At 43.6% G+C, this 19,489-nt stretch overlaps 1 protein-coding gene across 1 annotated transcript in view; it reads left to right on the top strand.

Annotated features, from left to right (window-relative positions):
- TBC1D8 (TBC1 domain family, member 8 (with GRAM domain)) overlaps positions 1 to 19,489 on the top strand; it is a 43,147-nt gene that overhangs the window by 18,981 nt on the left and 4,677 nt on the right. The window contains exons 7-17 of the mRNA XM_009326283.1: positions 5,716 to 5,923; positions 7,109 to 7,303; positions 8,555 to 8,737; positions 9,149 to 9,299; positions 10,193 to 10,407; positions 11,272 to 11,389; positions 15,899 to 16,184; positions 16,694 to 16,823; positions 17,121 to 17,219; positions 17,789 to 17,857; positions 19,226 to 19,464. Coding sequence (XP_009324558.1) covers positions 5,716 to 5,923; positions 7,109 to 7,303; positions 8,555 to 8,737; positions 9,149 to 9,299; positions 10,193 to 10,407; positions 11,272 to 11,389; positions 15,899 to 16,184; positions 16,694 to 16,823; positions 17,121 to 17,219; positions 17,789 to 17,857; positions 19,226 to 19,464 — 1,893 coding nt within the window. The remainder of the gene's footprint in view (positions 1 to 5,715; positions 5,924 to 7,108; positions 7,304 to 8,554; positions 8,738 to 9,148; positions 9,300 to 10,192; positions 10,408 to 11,271; positions 11,390 to 15,898; positions 16,185 to 16,693; positions 16,824 to 17,120; positions 17,220 to 17,788; positions 17,858 to 19,225; positions 19,465 to 19,489) is intronic.

The raw sequence follows: 19,489 nt of genomic DNA, 5'->3' as shown, positions 1-19,489 counted from the left end.
TGTAACTTGAGATGGCAGAAAGGAAAACATGGGAGCATGGAAGATGCCAAAATCCCATTTCCTCTGCGTGAATTAGGTAGTGGTTGGATAAGTTGCTGTTTCTGGTGCCCTTTGTCACACTTCAGCAACCACTTTGATGTAACGTGATTAAGCAAGACTGTAGTTTGAATAGTGGATAAACTGGTTTTTAATGCTAACATGTTTTGGGGGGGAATTGAACTTTTCTGATGTGTGAAGCTTTTGTTGCTGCTTTTTTTCCTGCTACTACAACAACAACTCTTTTCCACTTGACATTTTTTCCCTAATAATTGTCTTTGTTAATTCTTGTGCATGATTTGGAAGCAAATAGTAGTGTATCAAAATGAAAGCAATAATCCACACATCATTAAAACTATTCCAACTGTGTCAAATTAATGAAGTTGCTGTAGATTTCTTTTGTTTGTTAGGCTTTCTTTTGCAAGAAGCTCGTCTCAATATCTTTATTTTTAAAAAACGCATTTTTAATGTCATCATGGTCTGTATATTCTACATTCTGAAAACCAGAAACCTTTGCTGCAGTTCCTGAGGCTCTTGGGGTCATCCTGCTGAGCGGTGGGGGGTCCGGACTCAGAGAGGCTGTGGGATTAGGCCCACAGTCTGTGACACAAATTGTATCACGGCCAGCGTCAAACAAGTTTCCATGCTGCATAATGAGAGGATAAGGCTCAGAACAATGAATTACAAAGGGATTAATGGCAATTAAGTTAATTGCCATAAAAAGGAAAGTAAAGCTGAGGTGTTTGATAACTACAAATGCCATTTCTTGCAGGTACGTTTATGTGCCATACTATTTTACTGGAACATACGGTAACTATTTTTTCTTTTCTAATAGGAAGGTCGCTAAGATCTCTGGTATAGGTTTCTTGTACTTCTTATTTCCATCTCTTTCAGGATGCAAGAGTATCCACTGAATCCCTCAAATGTAGTGAGGAAATTGGCCAGAGCAGAACACGCGATTTAAAAGCTTTAGTGCCGGTGTCAGTAAGGTTTCAAAAGTACGATATGTTTCTCCAGGCTCTAACACCTCAGTTTCTTTTCTTTGTGTCTAACTGAATTGCCAATGAGGATGACTTTGCTTTATATGAAGGCAAAGAAGGTTTTTAACACTGATCTAAGCTGAACGGAAACTGTTTGAAGTATCTTAAATGTCACTTCAGTCCGCATTAATTCCTTCAGAGAGGGAATCCGAGAACACCGTAAACCTTGAGCAACAAGGAGGATGTGACTATAAAGAACGTCCTTTTATTGCATCTGCCTGGCAAAAGGCAGGGTTTGGATTATCTCTGTGTGTCACTTGTGACAGATGATTGCCTAACCTGTTTTTAAGGACTTCCAGTAATGGAAATATCAGGATCCATACCAGTACTTCACTGTCCTATCATTGAAAAGTCTTTCTGAAGTCTAGCTTGAATCTTTTGTGCTGCTTTTTGAGTCTGTTACTTCTTGTCCTACCCAGTGCTATTGAAGAGATCACGTGTTCCCTCTTTCTTTAGAGCAACTATTTGCGTATTTGGGGATTGGTATGCCTCTCCTTTCTCTTTTCTTCTTTAAACTGCACTGCCCTAGTTCAGCCAGGTTTTTCTTATCGGTCCTGATAGAGTGACCCTTCTGGTCACTCTTCTCTGGACATTTGTCACTCATCTCATGCAGCTGAAGGCGTGGGGTGGTGGGATACAGGATTGCCCCCGACGCCTCGCCAGTGCTGACCAGGGCAGGAGCAGCATGACCGTCTCTGCAGCAACTCCGGGACTGCCGTGCTGCGTCTTGGTGGCCGTGCTCTTCTGCAGCCCAGGGCGGTGCTCCTCTTCTTCCTGTGAGCGCGAGGCTGTTGGCTCATGTTCAGCTTGTGATCCCGTGTAACCCCTAGGTCTTTTCTTTTCGCTGAGTGGCTGCCGGTGGAGTTGATCTCCGTGCTGCATTTGTGCAGCTTATGATGTACAGCTGAAAATACTTGTAATGCTTTTTTTCCACACCATCCCGTAAGTTTATGAATGTCAGTCTGAATCTGATCCTGTTCTTCTGCTCATTAACCTCTACCAGCCTCACATCGTGTGCAAGTTTAATAATAGCAATCTCTTGATCCATCGTGTGGATTGCTGATGAAGACGTTGAACAGAAGCTAGTCCAGGACGGACCCCCAGGGAGGTCCTCTCGATACAGCCTTCCAATTTACGAAGGAGCCTTTGTGGGCTGCTTTTTGGGGTACTCTTTTTCAACTGGCTTGGTACAACGGCTTTTCACTTCAATCCAGTTTTATTAGTTCCCATGCGAGGAAATACCAAGACTTTCATAAAGTAAGTAAACTTTTCTCGGTTTGTTCTCTGTTGTCTTCCTCCCTGTTTCACATGGCTTTAGTTTTCTCTACAGATTAAACTGAAATAAAAATATCCGTTGCATCTCCTTCACCTACAAGTCCAGTGTTCCTGCTACGTAAGGGAATTATGTTGGCTTTACATTTGTCCTGACAAGTCCGTATTGGCTCTTCTCAGATAACTTCTCCTGGCTTGCTCACAAGAAGCCTTTCTTGCCATGTGAATTTAACAGTTCTTCCAATAAATAAGATGTATATCATTGGATGTGTTATTTCCAAAATCCGTAACTTTCTGGAGTCTGAATAGCAAGAAGAGTCTAGTAATCGGTCTCTAAAAGCAAGAGGTCAATTAGCCTGTTTAGATTTTAGATAGGCAGCAAGTGACTCAGCAGAGCTAAAATCTTGCCAAGTTGACTTCTGTTAGATTTAAAGCAGAGAAAAACATTTGACAGTGAGGACATAATTTTAAGTGTCCTGATACTTTTAGGTATTTTGTTAGTCTTGCGTGTTATTTCCTTTAATTTAAAACTCTTGGAAGGTAACGTAGGGGTCACACACAAGGAGTTACGCAGTTCAGACTTGCCGTTCACTTTGAAGTGCTGGGGTTGGAGGCAGTCCAGGATCCCGTAACGTGCAAGTCGGGAACTGCGCTTGGAAAGAACTGCTGAGTTTTCTGAAAAGTAGGGAACAAGGCAATTGCATCTTCTCACCTTTTATTCTTCTGATGCATGTGTAAACACTCAATAAACATTATTTTTACACAACGATAGCATTCCTTCTTTTTCTTAGGTACAGCTCAGTACGCTGCATTTGCTTAAAAACCAAACCACCATAGAAACTGTTAAGCTATAGAGAAGAAAATTTCAAACAGATTGGGCCACAGGTGGAAAGGTTGTGTTTCTGTTCAGCATTGGAGGTATTGTGAAACTCAAAATGGAAGCTGTGGGACCTGGGCCGGTCGCTGCATCTTTAACATGTTTAAACAATTGCCTGTCTCGTTTTAGGAGCTTGGGTTTGTGGGTTTTTTTGAAGAGTTATAGGGTTTGGGTTTTTTTTAATCAGCTCTAATTTTGTTTGGCTCTATTTATGAAGGGAAGCAATTGCTTTAAGCCCTAGAATTTGGCTGCCTAACAGGAAATATTTTCACGGTGTGCCACTTTCTAATAAAGCCTCTTATTTGAGCCCACAGCAGTAGGTGCTGACAGCATTTCATCCTCGTGCTACCTTTTTTCTTTCTGGGATCCCTCCCGCCAGCAGGCTGGCCCCTGTTTTGGCACTTGTCTCTGGGGCAGCTCTGGCTGCGGTGTGGTCTCTGCGGTGGCCCTGCGTGACCCTGTGTTGTGAGTCATGGGGGACAGGCAGTTCCAGGGATGTTGGGGTTGGCAGCCTTCCCCCGGTACGGGGTGAGGGGGCTGGACATGGTGCTTGGTGAATTTATGTAGTTGCAGATATGGGAAATGTTATTCTTCAGCTTAAAAACCTGTGGCTTCTTGTCTGAAAGGCCCCACACCTGGAGCATGCAGCAAAATCCTGAAAACTCAGAAGCTGCAGATTTTGGAGCATTAGAAACAGCCATCTCTTAAATAACAGACAATCTGCCTCAACAGAGGTCCCACTCTTCTGTATAATGTCTCTTTTCACATAAACGTATAGAAATTTTCACAACCGAGTAGATCCAGGGAGGGTCTTACCTTCTCAGCACAATAGCAGGAGAGCACAGCTCTACCCAGACCTGACTGCAGATGCTATCAGCAGCATTCATCTGTGCTGTGCAGAAATGGAAAATATTTTAGTGGTGAGTTAACTAGGAGGCATATCCTGATCCAGCTTTGTCACAATAGCAGATCGCTGTGGGCACTTATCAGAGTTGCTCTCGCTGTGGAATTTTAACTTCGGAGCAAACTTTTGTCTTCCTTCACAAAGAGGGTTTCTCTTTGTTCTTTGTGAAAAAACAGGAGACGATTTGTGTGTTTTCCTTGGATAATCTTATTAAGGAAGATAATGCTTGCGAAGGAAACAGCAGCCGAACACTGGTTGAGCGCATTCTGTCTTTTCTGTTGGTCGCAGATACAGATCCACCCTTCTCAGGTCTCGGTTTGTTCTCTGTTGTCTTCCTCCCTGTTTCACATGGCTTTAGTTTTCTCTACAGATTAAACTGAAATAAAAAACCCCACACAATTGATTTACTTACTGAAGCAGAGGCTTCATCTGTCTCAACTTATTTTTAAACATCAGGGCTAGGGTAGGGGGGAGGTGTCTGCAGAAGAGGAGGGTGAAGGAAGGAGCGGAGAGGGGATTTACAGCACCAAGGTACCACTCCCTGTTATGCTTCAGCCCACGCTTTAAATTCTTTCAATGGAGCAAAGTCAAGCTTTTTTTTTTTTCCCCTAGGTGAATCATGTTTGGAAAAATTTACTTGTAGTAAAGAGAATAATAGAATTTAAGCCCTAATGTTTCTGGAGCTGCTGTTGGTAAGCTAATAGCCATGGCCTGTTTATAATGTAATTGCATAGCTCTCTAAATTACTGAAGACTTCTTCATTAAAAAAGGAAGAGAAAAAAAAAATCCCCAAAGCCAAGTCTGTATAACCATAGCTCAGTAATGAAAGCTTCATTTATTTAAACTTTTTCTCTCCGCATAAATGTGGATGGGTGACTGGAAGGAAGCCAAGTCCACACTGAAGGTAGCTGGTGCTGTTATTCCCAACTGAGTCTGTAAGTGACCTGAAACTGTTCTGCATTTTGCAGCTGTTCTGAGGGCTCTCAGAGGCTGAAACCTCTGCAAGGCAAGGATGTGATGATGTTAATGCCTCCATCGTTAACTCTTCTATTACTGACCACTTTCAGAAGTACTCATCGAGCAAATGCATTACTCTTGCGTGCGGGTGCAAATCCCTGGGGTGACGTTGGCAATGCTACTGGGAAGGGAAACAAGGAACATCATAAAGCTAATCTCCATTGCTCAACGTATGTTCATCAGATGAAAGATTTAGTTATCTCCTGGGCACTGAAACCTGTAACTCTTTGAGGCTGGAAAGTGGTACAGCAGCCATAGAAAATGCATGGTTAAATAATAATTAAAAAAAACCCCAACAAACCAGCTGATTTAAATTAGCGCCCTTTCCTTTCCTAGTCAGTAGTTGCTTTTGATCTTACTGTTAAACAAGCAAGTGTTGATAATGATTCTTTTTTGTATTTCAAAGTCGGTCTTTTGTCGATCTGTTCACATAGGCAGTGAAGATTGCTGTGCACGGTGCTTTTATTTTGTATCCCTCGCTCTTGGTGAGGCTAACAAGAAAACGAACCTTGTGCTGGATGTCCTGGCTTTCGGGGTCTTGTGATTCGCTCTTACTGCTTTCTCTTAAGGGATCTTGAAGCCAGAGCGCAGAATGAATTCTTTCGGGCCTTCTTCAGATTGCCCAGGAAGGAGAAGCTGCATGAAGTTGTAGACTGTTCTCTCTGGACGCCGTTTAGTCGCTGTCACACAGCGGGAAGGATGTATACTTCAGACAGTTATATCTGTTTTGCCAGCAAAGAAAATGGCTGCTGCAATGTTATCATCCCACTTAGAGAGGTAGAGTTGTTTGTTTGTTTCATTTTGAGTCTCTATCTGCCTTTTTCTGCCGTAAGCATCCACTGTCACTTGACTTATCTGCAAACTATCGTTTGATGGAAAAGAGTAGGATGTTTGTGTGTATCGTGCCTACAGGATTGTTATAAAGCTTGTACTGGGACCCATTACGACATGAGTTCCTAAAAATCTGGTGAGTCAACATGATCCTCAAAGTGAAGTATGGACAGGTGATGCAGTAGGACAGAGCACTGCAAAACCAGAGTCTGATTGGTCCAAGCCTTGGACAGTGCTTCCCTCCCAGTTCCACAAATGCATACGTCCAGCTTGATGTTGATGGAGACTTCAGCTTGGACCCATTCTAGCAATATAAAAGCATCCTTGCCTGCGATCAACGCTTAGAAGTGTTGAAGTTCTCCCTCCATAGACAAACTCTAGCAAACCTGTGGATACTTTGCAAACCTGTGGGGCAGAGAGAAAAAGGGGATGTTCTGGAGGCAGTGACAAGCTGCCACATTTCCATGAAATCAGAGACTTATTTAAATGGAACGGAGGATGCATGGGAAGGTGGTGGGAGTAGAAGAGGAGAAGGAGGCTGTAAGCAAACACCTGCCTGATCTGCTGTGGATACAAGGCTGCTTATGATCTTTTAATTAAAGCTTTCCTTTTGTCCTCGACTAATAACAGAGTAACACTGAGATATCCTAAGTGTAGCAACTTATCTTCCACTGTTACAGAAATAGAAAACAATAAGAGAACAGTGTTATATACTTAATCAGAAACAACAAAACAACTGTTTTCTTGTGTCCTCGGGAGTGTGAAAGTAAATTTCCTCCTCCATCCCCCAGAATTTGATCAAGTTGATCCTTTTCTAAATCTTGTTTTAATCGTCACTCCCCTTTCTTTCTTTCCCCTCAGTCCACTCTCCAGAAGTGGGCCCCAAAGTCATTTAAAAAAAGAAAAAAAAGCAGCTGGGATACTTTTTGGTGCCTGCTTTGAGCTTCTAAAGAGACCATAAACTTCAGGTGGTAGGATGTGTCTGATGAAGGAAAGCCCATATGAATAACCATGTTTAAAGCATGTGTGTAAATGAATGCTGTGTTTGTACATTTTGGTACATGTAGAGTATTTGAAGAAGTTTCTGTGGATGTGGTGCATAATGCGTTTTCTATAATGTTTCTGGAAAAGGTAATCAGTATAGAGAAGATGGAGGACACAAGCCTTCTCCCTAATCCCATCATTGTTAGCATAAGGAGCAAGATGGCCTTTCAGTTCATTGAGCTGAAGGACCGGGATACTTTGGTGGAGAACCTGCTCCAAAGGCTAAAAGAAGTGAACTCCAGCAACCCAGTGCACTGTAACAACCTGCAAAATAAGAACCAGGTACTGAACTTCTGGGGTTTTTTTGGATTATGAATTCAATGTGTTTTTCCATTGGTCTGTTGCCCTGCCTTCCTCAAGGGGTTGATCTTAGGCTAGTGCTGTCTCATGCCTTCTTTAATGACCTGCCTGATGGGATGGAGCGCACCCGCAGCATGGTGGTGATTGACACACTTTGGGGAGCAGTGAATATGCTGGGGGACGGGGTTGCCCTTCACAGAGACCTCAATGATCTAGCGGAATGGGCTGATAGAGACCTCATGAAGTTCAACAAAAGCAAATGTGAAGCCTGGCAGAGTAACCCTATGCAACAGGAGGGGCTGGGGGCTGGCTGACTGGAGAGCAGCCATGTGGAAAAGGCAGGGGAGTTATGGTGGACAACAGGTTGAGCTTATAAGTCAGCAGTGTGCTCTTACAGTGAAGAGGTCTAACAGCATATGGGGTTGTACTAGCAGGAGTGTAAGCAGCAGGTCAAGGGATGTTACTGTTCCCTTTTATTCAGCACTTCTGAGGCTGATCAGGAGTAGTGTGTCCAGTTTTGACTCTGCCCCACCACACAAGAAAAGCATTGACAAATTGGAGTAAGTCTAGTGGAGGGCCACAAGACGGTCAGGGGCTGGAGCACATGCTTTATGAGGAGAGGTTGAGGGAGCAGGGCTTGTTCAGCCTGACTTCCACTAGCTAATGGGGAGTTACAGAGAAGATGGAGCCAGACTCTTCTTGGAGGTGCCAGCTAAAAGGCGAGCGGCAACAGTCACAAGTTGGAGCAAGGGAAAATACAAATAGATAAAAGAGAAGGATCTCCCCTCAAGGGTGGGCAGAGCAGGACCAGGCTGCCCAGAGAGACTGTGGACTCCCCTTCCTTGGAGCTACTCAACTCGACCGGACACAGCCCCCAGCACCTGGTCTGAGGGGCCCTGCTTTGAGCAGGGGATTGAAAAAGATGGTCCCCTCCAACCTAAATTGTTCTCTGATTCTGTTTTTCAAATCCTAACCAAAGTAGAAGATTGTTTGGTAGCTTGCCATCAAGGACACTTAGAATTTGCTAACGACTTTTGTTTTAAAGTAACAACCCTTTTTCTGACGTTCAAATGAATGATAATTTGAATAAAGTCTTGAGTAAGGCCTTTCCTCCTGAAAGGTGTGAAACATTTTGATGCAAAAGACAAAGGCTAACCCAGCTCTGTGTTTTGAAGACAGTTGAGGATGTCTGAGCCTTTTGTCAGTCGTTACCACTTTGATTCTGTGTTGCAGAATACTTCTGCCTTTGGATCCACATGCGTGCTCAGGGTCAGTGAGCCGGCATGTCCAGGAACAGAGGCTTCACAAAGTGAGGAGAGAAGTGAATGCGGAAAGGAGAGCAGCTGTTTGCTCAATGCAGAAGCACTAAGGTCGGACTTTCATCAGTCGGGAATGACAGGTCTTGATTTTGGAAAGGTATGTAAAATTTAGGGCAAGTTGTAAGAGTTCTTTTTAATTAAAAAATAAAAAGCTGGGGTGACATTCAAATAGATACTCATTTTTAGTAAAATGAACTCTGTATTGGCTGGAGAAGTTAGATATGGGATAACAGCTTTTCTGTTTGCTTGGAGTTTTTTCTTCTCCCTCCCCCCCATTTCTTTCTGGTGAATATTTATAATTTTTCTCCCTGCCTGATCAGTTCTGCTCTCCCTCTGTGTGGTGAATTCCATATACAAAATGGGGAAAGCTGTAGTCCTTAGAGCAGACATCCCATATCCATTGGTAATGGAAATACCTTGCGGAATTTCTAATATGTAAAATGTTTCTGTTTACCAGTTCTCACATGCACACGATTTGTTCTTTTAAAATATATCTTCTTGTTCCCAGTCTAGGGAGCAAATCAAGGAGAGTCTGTGGGATGACCATTTTGTAGAATACGGCAGAACCGTGTGCATGTTTCGCACAGAGAAGATCAGAAAACTTGTTGCGATGGGAATCCCTGAATCCTTAAGAGGCAAACTCTGGCTGCTTTTCTCAGGTGAGCACTCTTAGAAATGTTGGCTGTAGCATCGTCTGATTCTGACCGTGGCAAAACGTTTAGGCAAGAAATCTCCCAAGGGCAATTAGATGTCGTTTACATGGAGCTTATGATAGTGCTTACAGAAGAGAGATGATCAGCTACTGAACTAATAAGTGCAAGGAAGTACCTAGGTAGATCTGTAAAAATTTTATCTCTGGATAATATGACATGATGTGCGGAAGAATTGAAAGAACATCTGCTTCGTCTGTGTAATTTAAAATTAACATCATGTTTTCATAAAATAATGTTTGTCTTCAAGCAACAATTAGATTGTAGCATAAATATTGATTTAACCCTAGACAAATCAGATTATTGCAAAATAATGAGATCTTAAATACAGCAGTCCTACTCCTGCTTCTTGTTGAATGTTGGCAGGGGTAATAGAAACTGGAGATGGAAAAAACAAGTCGTTTCATCCGCAGATCTGGCAGAGCCAGAATGTGCTTACAATATGATCTCAAGTTTAGTCCTTAATCCAGTATATGACATGTTCAAACATTTGTAAAAAGTATTCCTTCATGTGGAGTTTTCCCTCTTTGAAGGGTGTGAACAGCACTGAGTACACTTCTCCCAGTAATACTTTCTGCCGGGGAAGTTTTCTGCTCAATGTCAATATTAAGGTGTTTTGTATGATGTTGCATCATACAAGCTTTGCTAATATTGATTTTGTTTTCAAGACACGTATTCTGCTAGGACTTTATTTCTTTTAGGTCTGGAGATTTCATGAAATTCACAGACCTTGGGGAAAACCATCTTGCTTACATCCTTTCGAGCAGTAATTCCCACAACACTAAATTCAGCATCATCCTAATCCACTTGCGTCTTCCTCTCTCTCTCCCTGCTGCCTTCAGACGCCGTGACGGATCTCGCCTCGCATCCCGGTTACTACGTACATTTGGTGGAGGCGTCCATGGGCAAGTGCTGTATGGCGACAGAGGAGATCGAGCGTGACCTCCACCGCTCGCTGCCCGAGCACCCCGCCTTCCAGAGCGAGACGGGGATAGCCGCTCTGAGAAGGGTGCTCACGGCGTACGCGCACAGGAACCCCAAAATAGGATACTGCCAGGTGAAAACCCCCCAGCGGGGTAACGCTCGCTGCTTTTTTCCCTCTTTCCACTCTCTCAGTTTTATCGTTCTCTTGGGAGTATTTTTAATGGTGGGTTTGATAAATAATGTCTTTTTAGTTACGAAAAATACATAATTTTAGCTATTATATGTGATTTACGCTGGAAAACAAGCGCATAGGCTGGTGCTCTGGCTTAACAAAAGTCTTCGCTCAGCATTTTGCAAACTGCAGTTAGAGCTAAAGGAGGGGAAAAAATGTTTCTGATGCTTCTGTTTGTTCGAAAGTGCGTTTCTTATCCAATATTTGGAGACAGTGCAAAGTAAACTGGCCTGCACAGATGAGATTCACATAGAACACTGGGGCTGAGGTTTAATGAACTAAAGTTCTGCTCCTTTCTGCCAAAACTGATGACAAATTATGAAATCTTTTACCCAGCTGGCCAGCTAAAATAATAACTTTACCTTCTGTGCAGCTCCCTGAATTCTGATTAACATCAGACCAGTTCCAGATCCCTTATCTTCTTTTGAAATACAAATACGGGCAGGGGGGGAAAGCAGCCCCAAAACATCTTGCACTATCAGTTACCTACTTTGTACCCGGGCAAATCCAGTACTGTGCTTTTCTCTGTTGGTTCCTATTGCTCTTAGGAAAAGCAGTATACATAAGCTTGAAAAACTTGTTATGCCTTTGGGTTGCAATTATGTATTCGCTGTCTTATTACCTTTCTCTTGCTGGTTTTTTTTTTTTTAGTTGTTTACATCATGTTAGGCTACTTTTCTTTCTTTAAAAATAGCCACAATTTAGCTTTTGTCAGTAGGATTTGCTGTCACTAACAAATCCCATTTTCTTCTTTGCCCTTGTAAGTCTATGAATATTTTGACCTCCGTGTTGCTGTTGTATGCCAAAGAGGAAGAAGCCTTTTGGCTGCTGGTTGCTGTGTGTGAGCGAATGCTGCCGGATTACTTCAATCACCGAGTGATAGGTGAGCTCGTGTCTCTCTCCTTGCTAACTGGGAAGGGGCAGCCGAATGGCACTGGGGTGAGTAAAATGCTCAAGGGCTTCTGAGGTCCAGACCCCACGGGTGAGGTGGTCCATCGACTTGTGCGGTGTGCAGGGACAGCAGTGGTGGCTGCTCAGTTTCCAGCTAGGGTTGGTTTTGGTTTGAAGGGTTTGAACTGCAAGAACTGTAAGTATAAGCTCAGCTTTTACGTTTGGGTTTGGTTTTTTTTTTTTTCCTGTCACAAGGCAGCGGCACTTTTGCTTGTTAGGTAAAAATAGAAGAGCTTGCGTGTCTTGGTTAGGAGTGTTCAGTATTAGAGACTTGAGCTCTTTAAGATGGACGTAGGAGAGATCTGCTAGGGTAGCTATTTCTGATCTGACCTGTCTGCATTGCCTGGCTGCTGGAGTAATACAGGCTTGCATCTAAACTGGCCCTTTGTAATGAGGGCTGATACAAAACCCTCTGAATGTGAGATTCTGCATCAGGAAATAAGCCCAGTCCCTCTGCAGTGCGTGCCTTGTACTGCATGTGCTATGTCTCCCGTTCTTTGCAATGCAACTATTTTTAAGACTGTTGTGCAAACGTCTGCCTAATGCACAGAAAGAGGGGCTGAGCAGCTTGACACCATAATTGCAGGTATGCATACGAGAAAGAGTAGCTGTTCTTTGTGGTCACTTTACTTCCTCCTCTTACAGAAATGTTTGATAGCTTTTCCCTCATTAATGCTAACCTTACTCTTTAGTTACAGTGTCTGCTGTTACACCATCGCCATAGCAAAGGGAGGGGTCAGGGTCACTTGTGAGGAGGTGGGGACAGGAGGAAATCCCTGGCGGTAGTGGTTCTGGGAGCTAGAAATGGTACGGGCACTCGTGTACTGCCTGGGGAGCAGGAGATTTCCAATCTTTTGCTTGGAGGACGGGATTGTCATACCTCCCTCCTGACACTGTGCCGCTACAGTTATTGTCTTGTCACTGAACTGGCAGGTAAGGTAAGTTAAGGCAGAGTTATTCCGAAGTTAGCTGGATGCTTAGGATGTTTTGTGGTGCTTTGAATGCCATTGGTATTTTCAACTAGTGGATTGGGCACTGTAACTGTCCCACTTGTCAGAACTTTGGTTCTTGTCTCCAAACGTGACTTTAAACTGCCATCTCAGTGACTCACTCCCATGTTTGCCTGTCTCCTTCCTTGATTAAAAAATAAACACAGCTTTATCTGTCCATGTGCATTTCTAGATATCATCAGCCTAGGGCCTGCCTTGAGTTACTGATAATTTTGGTGCTTGCTGGGTTATTGCCCGTAAGTAGCATTCTTCACACCCAAATGAACTTGAGTGGTCCCGCGTGGCTGGCCACATTGCTGCCCGGAGTTGTACATAATTTGGGGTTTCTATCTTGCCTGTCACTCACCATGGCTACAGCCTACATTGTTTGAGTGCTGATGGTCTTGGTTGTCCTGTCTCTCTGTTTTCCTGTCCTCTGTACCCAAAGGAAAGGGCGAGTTGGTACATTCTGCTGGTGTAAGGAAAAATTTCTTTACTGAAAGAGTGGTTAAACATTGGAACAGGCTGCCCAGGGAAGTGGTTGAGTCCCCATCCCTGGACGTATTTAAAAGATGGGTAGATGAGGCGCTTAGGGACATGGTTTAGTGGGCATGGTGGTGTTGGGTTGACGGTTGGACTCGATGATCTTAGAGGTCTCTTCCAACCGTAATGATTCTATGATTCTATGATTCTATGACTATAGAAGAGGTACTGCTATGGCTCACTGCAGTGCGAAGAGCCAGGGGCTTCAGCTCGGAAGTTCCCCTGCTCCCCCAGTCGAATGGCAGCAATGTAGTTTTGCAGCATGGTTGCTTCACTGAGCAGTTACTGCTGCATGTTGATTTACCCTAGACCTTAGCGTGGCCAAATCGCTGCTACTGATCTTCTCTACCCTGCCCCTCCTCTGGTTCCTGTTGCTTGAGTTAGTGTTCTTGGCTTCGCATTCCAGTTGACCTTCTTTTTTGATTTGCAACCAGCTCTTGTCTAAACTTTGTATTGTTTCTTCCTGCATAACACTTCCAAGACCCAACTTTTTCTCTTTGTCCACACTGCCAACACTGTTGTCCAGATTTGGATCTCTCTGTAGCTTTGGTGATCTCTGACCTTGGTACCCGTCACTGTGCTTTTCCTCTTCAGCATCAGCCAGTAATCTCTATAGTCAAAACAGCTACTGAATTAACGATGTTGGGTATTCCGGGCTTTCTTAGCTCCATTTTCTCTTGGGCCTTTTTTTTATACATTCAGAATATTTTTAAAATTTGTTTCTTTTTAATTTTTGCTTTCAAAACTTAGGCAATTCAGTCCTACTCAACGTTTTTACTTCTATGACATGATCACGTCCCTCCTTCAGCCTTGCCAGCTATGATCACTCTGTCTTTTAACAAGCCTTTTCATCATTTCACCGCTTGCAAATGGGAAAAGCCTGCAGGCAGGGCTGGCACCCATTATCTTCTCCTTCAGGAATTCCCTCCGTCCTTCTCCCTTCTGCAACACGTAGAGGAAATTATAAGCAGATAGCTGCAAGATAGAAACAAGTTGTACTTGGGTCAAGAGTGGTGGCAAGGGTCATGCACGTCCTATTCTCATGTTACCATGACTTTTCCATCCTCTGCATAAACCAGCAGGCCATCTTACCCCACTTTATCTGTTAGACTGTCATCATCTTGCTATTATAATTCTTGAAACAGTGAAAACCTCATTTCATTTCTCTGATTTGCCTTTCCAGTCTTGGAGATGTCATTTAATATGCATCTTGGGTCATCATTTTTTCAATGGATACCCTGGTATTTTCCTATCTCATCATGGTTTCATGCTATAATAAATTAGAGATTCAGTTACTGAGATTTCATGGTTTCTGGGAGCCTAATGAAAAGGTGGGCATAAAAGTAACTTTGCATACACCTGCTTGACTTTCGTCTACAGTGTCAACACTTCATTATAATAAGATCTGTGAAAGAGCGGGGTGGCATTGCACATCCCTTTTAAACCTCCGCTTTTGCCAGTGCTGCCTCTGAGTCTGGAATGATCTTTTTATATATGTCTGCCTATCTGTCTCTGGCTTCCTTCAAATACCCCTAAAACCGGCTCTATTTTCTGGGTCTATGTTAACGATGGCTATTAAATTGTTTGTATTAAGCTTGTTAAAAAAACAAACAAAAACTGCCCTCTGTTGAGTAACCCCAGTCCCTTTTCTCCTCTGTTTTCTTCACCCTTCTTATTTATGACCATCTGATGTGAGAGGGCTTTCTCTTCAAAGCAAAGCACCATGCTTGATGTGTTTCTCAAAAGCTCTTTGCATGTCCCTGGGCACTTATTTTTGATTTGTGGTGCTGTAATGTTTGTTCAGCCACCAGTAGAAGCTCTTTGTGGCTTGATGTGAAAAGTTCTAAGACGGAGAACTGTCATATCTGGGGTGGGGTTTTTTTACGATTTGGATGCAATGCCAAAAGATGCTGGCTCTCTGCCACAAATTGTCCGGGTTATATTCTGCTTTTGGACAACAGAAGTTTTGAGTGCTAAGGGGATACATGTCTCAGGAATTTCATAGCAATTAAAGTTGTCTCCTAATATTAGCAGAATATGGACTATGAGAAAGAGCGACTACACAAAATAACTTGAAAGGAAAGATAAAATAATGGAAAACTAACTGCATTTTGTATTCAGGAACATTTTTAACTTCCAGCATCTTCGGTTAAAGCTCCTGATGTGACAGATCTGGTTTGTAGACACAGGCCACTTCAATGGTACGAAACTGTATTGATTCTACAGTAGCTGCTGACAAAGCAGGACTGATAGCTGAAACAGAGCCCGGATCTGCTGCTTTTGGAAAGGCTGGTTGGGACAGTTAGGAAAGCTTGTATCTGGGCATTGCAGAAATCTTTTGTTCTTTATATATATATATATATGCATGTAAGTATATATTTATATTTGTGCATATATTTATGTGTAAATATTTTTCTTCCTGCTTAGTGTGCGTAGCCATATCTGGATTTCCATCTTGTATTTTCTCACTTAGAACGAAAGCTGTAGTGCCTGTTTGCTTGAATACATACACTAGAGAGAAACGTGTACTGTCTTATTTTCGTTGCATAGATCCCAAGTCGAACAGTAAAATGCTTTAAGATTGCTTTCGCTAGCACTTAATTATTATACGTGCTCTTTTAGCCAAAACCAACAGCTGCTGCTATTATTGTTTCATTGTACCCTAAAGGCCCTTAGCAGAATCAACACGGTCTTTTTGCAGAAAGTTGTACAGTAAGGATTACGGACATGAGGGTTGGGGCTGAGATCACAGCAGGAAGATAATGGGATTTTTCATTATAGGTGTGTGCATATCTTGTCAGTTTAAATGTTAAGAAAGCCTTGCAGTTGATAGTTGACAGCGATCCTTAGCTTTAAAGAATGTTTTTTCCTGTGTCAGTCCTGGCTAATGCTGTTTCTTTGACTTGCAGGCGCTCAGGTAGACCAGTCGGTGTTCGAAGAGCTTATAAAAGAGCAACTTCCAGAGCTGGCTGAACATATGAAGGATCTGACAACCTTAGCTTCCATCTCTCTTTCGTGGTTCCTTACCCTTTTCCTTAGCATCATGCCCCTGGAGAGTGCTGTGAATGTTGTGGACTGCTTCTTCTACGACGGGATCAAAGCCATTTTCCAGCTGGGCTTGGCCATACTGGAAGCCAACGCCGTGGATCTGTGCAACAGCAAGGACGATGGGCAGGCCCTGATGATCCTGAGCAGGTATGGCCACGCAGGAGTGCTCCTTCCATCGCGGACCATTCTGCCGTAAAACAAAGGCATTTGGGTGCTGGTGTGATACCGACAGCGCTCTAGGCACCGGCGGGACCCTCCGTGTCACCTTGCTGCTGCTGCTTTCGCAGTGTCTGCCTTAAACAATGGGCTTTGTACGTCGGACGAGTAGATGTCCTGTGAAATTTCCTGGCAGCGCTGAGACATGCATCGACTGCGTCAATATGCAGTATTTACTGCTGCTCTTCGTGCCTTCCCTAGAGTGACAGGCTTCCTGCTCCAGACTTCAAGGAGACAGAAGTTTTCTTCCTTGGGCAGCATTTAGTCATTTGGCTGGCTTGCTGTTCCTCAGATGAATAATCATGAAGGCATTTTTAAAAAGCCTAGCAGCCCGAAAATCAATTTATTTCTAAGTCTGAGCCATAAGACTTGTTTGCTTATTTATACTGAGAAAAGCACAGTGCAGAGTAATCTGTGTTGCTTATATTTCTTCCCTTCAGGTTTTTAGAGCATGTCAAAAATGAGGAAAGCCCTCTGCCGCCTATTGGTAATCACCATGCGTTCTTCAGCGACGACCAGGAAGCCTCTCCAGTGACCGAAATTGCTAACCTGATCCATGACTCCTATGAGGTAAAATACTGCTCCGTGTCTACTGGTCAGTTAAGTTACAATTTTAAAAAAGAAAAAGGTTAAATTCAACATGGATGTTTTGGAAGTTAATACACATCTTTACAGATGCCTTGACTAAGTGCTCAAATGCATAACGCTGGGTGTAGTATAAATACTGACCAGTATAACCAGTCAGAGACTGGGTATGCTTTTTCTTCAAGGACTCACAACACTTTAAAAGTTGTATTTCCAGTAAATGAGAAATACAAATATCATAAAATACTATAAAAACAATAAACTTATGTTCCTCCCTTGTAGAAATTCGGAGACCACTCTGTGGCACAGATAGAGCACATGCGCTACAAACACCGAATCCGTGTCCTGCAGAGCCACGAAGACACAACCAAGCAAAACGTGGTAAGTAGGGTATTGTTTCGACTGAGGTAGCTTAACATCTCCTCTCTGGAGGCAGACGGCTTTTGTTTTTTAAAAGGCACCACCAGATCTTGGAAAAAAGAAAGAATCATTACTGACTCTGGAAAAAGCTGTTTCCTGGGATGGGGATGGGTTTGATTTTTCTTTTGCGGCCACGTGCATTATTTTTATTTTCTAGGGTGGCTTTAACGTTAAGAACAACTGCGGGACTGTCCAGCCCAGTGCCTTGTCTCTGACCGTGGCCCTAGGCAGATGCCCGGGGAAGAGTGTAAGAAGAGAGCGAGTGCGATGCGATGCTTCCCCGGCCTCCTGTGACCTGTAGCTTAGGGACTTCCCGTCTTTGTTTCTAATAGCCCTTGAGGGGTTTCTCTTTTCACGGATCTGTCCAACCGGTGAACCTAAAGAAGGGGGAAAAATTGCAAAGATTTTTCAGTACTGTGGTTTTCAGCTGTACTGCATAAGTACAGTCCCTGTGGGGCTCATGGGCCTGTCTGTGTCAGTGGTGACAGGAGAAAAGACAGTCACTAACGTGGTTTTTCTTTTTTTTTAAGCTCCGAGTTGTCATCCCAGATGTTTCGATTGTTCCTGAAGATTTAGAGGAATTGTATGACTTGTTCAAGGTTGGTCTCCCTGAAAAGTAGGGGGTGCACCTGTTTGCGGCTTCTGGGCGTAACTTCCAGCCGTCGCTTTGCAGAGCCGCCTCGGACCTCGTGTCCTCTGCCTGGGCAGTACCATTTCGGTGGGATCTTGTCATTTTGTCCTTTCCATGGTTGCCCAGTTCTTAAAGAGGAATAGTAATGTACTGATCCTTCAAAGGAGAATTGCTTCAGAGTTTCCTTTCTAACTTGCTGCTTGGAAATGGTCCATGAGAAATTAGGTTCTGGTAATTTTTACATGCAGAATAAATTTAATAATATATAGCTCTGCTCACTGGGAGCTCTGCGGTACTTTTAAGTTCTGCTCTCTTACTGGTCTTTAAAGGCCATGTTTTGTTTTCCATGGGGGAAAAAATCCCCACAAACTTGTGTCCTTGCTATTTGTTCCCAGTTTTCTAATAGTTTAATCTTTTTTTTTTCCCAACTAAAAGCAGTTTCTACTTCAGTTCCTGTCTGTCAAGCTGATGTTTGAAAGAACTGTTATGAAAGTTATTCGGAGACAGGGACATCTAAGCTTATACAACTATACTTCATTTCGAGGTCCAAGCATGTAATTATTGCCCTTAATGGACAATTCCTTTTGTGTATTGTTCATAGCCATAAATACTAGGGACTGAGAATATGACTGTGGTATGTTCTTAGTCTTATGTAGCTTTGTGGCTGAAAGCAGCTGCATCCTCCCTCCATTAGCGGTTGTTAAGACGCTGCTGGGGCTTGCTCTCCAGTGCTTCCCTCCTGCTCTGTTTTGCTGCTCTGTTTTTGAGCTTTGACTGGCTTGCACTCCTCCCCTTTCCTCATTTTGTTTCTTGGTGGTGGTTCTTTTTTTCGTTAGCTCCCTTGCTCCCCCGGGACAGCTCGTTTTGTTAGGACTCTTTGTTTTGCATCAGCCTGTCCCTAAGGGAAGACTAATGGGTACGGTATCCAAATGAAAGAGGTCTGAGAGAGAATAAATGAGCAGGTCAAGCCTGTATAACATTTACCCTGAATTTTCTCCGACCCTCTGTCCCTTTGGATGGTTAGAGACATCCTGGGCCAGATGTGGCTAATAGAGTTTCAGTAGCCTGCAGTGAAATTCTTCCAAGAATCTGCCCAGTCTCCCTTCAAATTTTTAATTATCCATTGGAAATCATGAGAGCACTTGGCTGCTCGAATTAAAGATTCATACTTTGCTTTTTCTCACAGGAACGATCTTGGTATCGTTACAACACCTCACGCAAAGAGAATTTTGAGCATTTCCAGCATACTTTGATGTGAATGCCTTTTTCTGCCGGTTGCGCTCTCTCTGATACCACACACTGCAATCCCCCCTTTCCCGCCTCTGATTTCTCCTAGAGGGAACATTTAATAAGGTGTTACTGGGAAATGACGAGTCCGGTCGTCGAGCGACACGACCCCAGCAGACCGTACGCTGAGCAGTACCGCATCGATGCCCAGCAGTTCGCTAACCTGTACAGGCTGGTCTCGCCCTGGACCTGCGGGGAGCACACCGACATCCTCGCCCAGAGGACCTTCCGGCTCCTGGATGAGAACATGGACCGGCTGGGTGAATTCAAAGGGCTCCCCAGCTGCTTTGGGCAGGCGCCCCCCAAGGGGGGG

Source organism: Pygoscelis adeliae, unplaced genomic scaffold (assembly GCF_000699105.1).
Source record: "Pygoscelis adeliae isolate BGI_AS28 unplaced genomic scaffold, ASM69910v1 Scaffold156, whole genome shotgun sequence".
Taxonomy (NCBI): domain Eukaryota; kingdom Metazoa; phylum Chordata; class Aves; order Sphenisciformes; family Spheniscidae; genus Pygoscelis; species Pygoscelis adeliae.
Note: the sequence above shows the minus strand (reverse complement) of the source record. Positions and strands in the feature narration are given on the sequence as shown.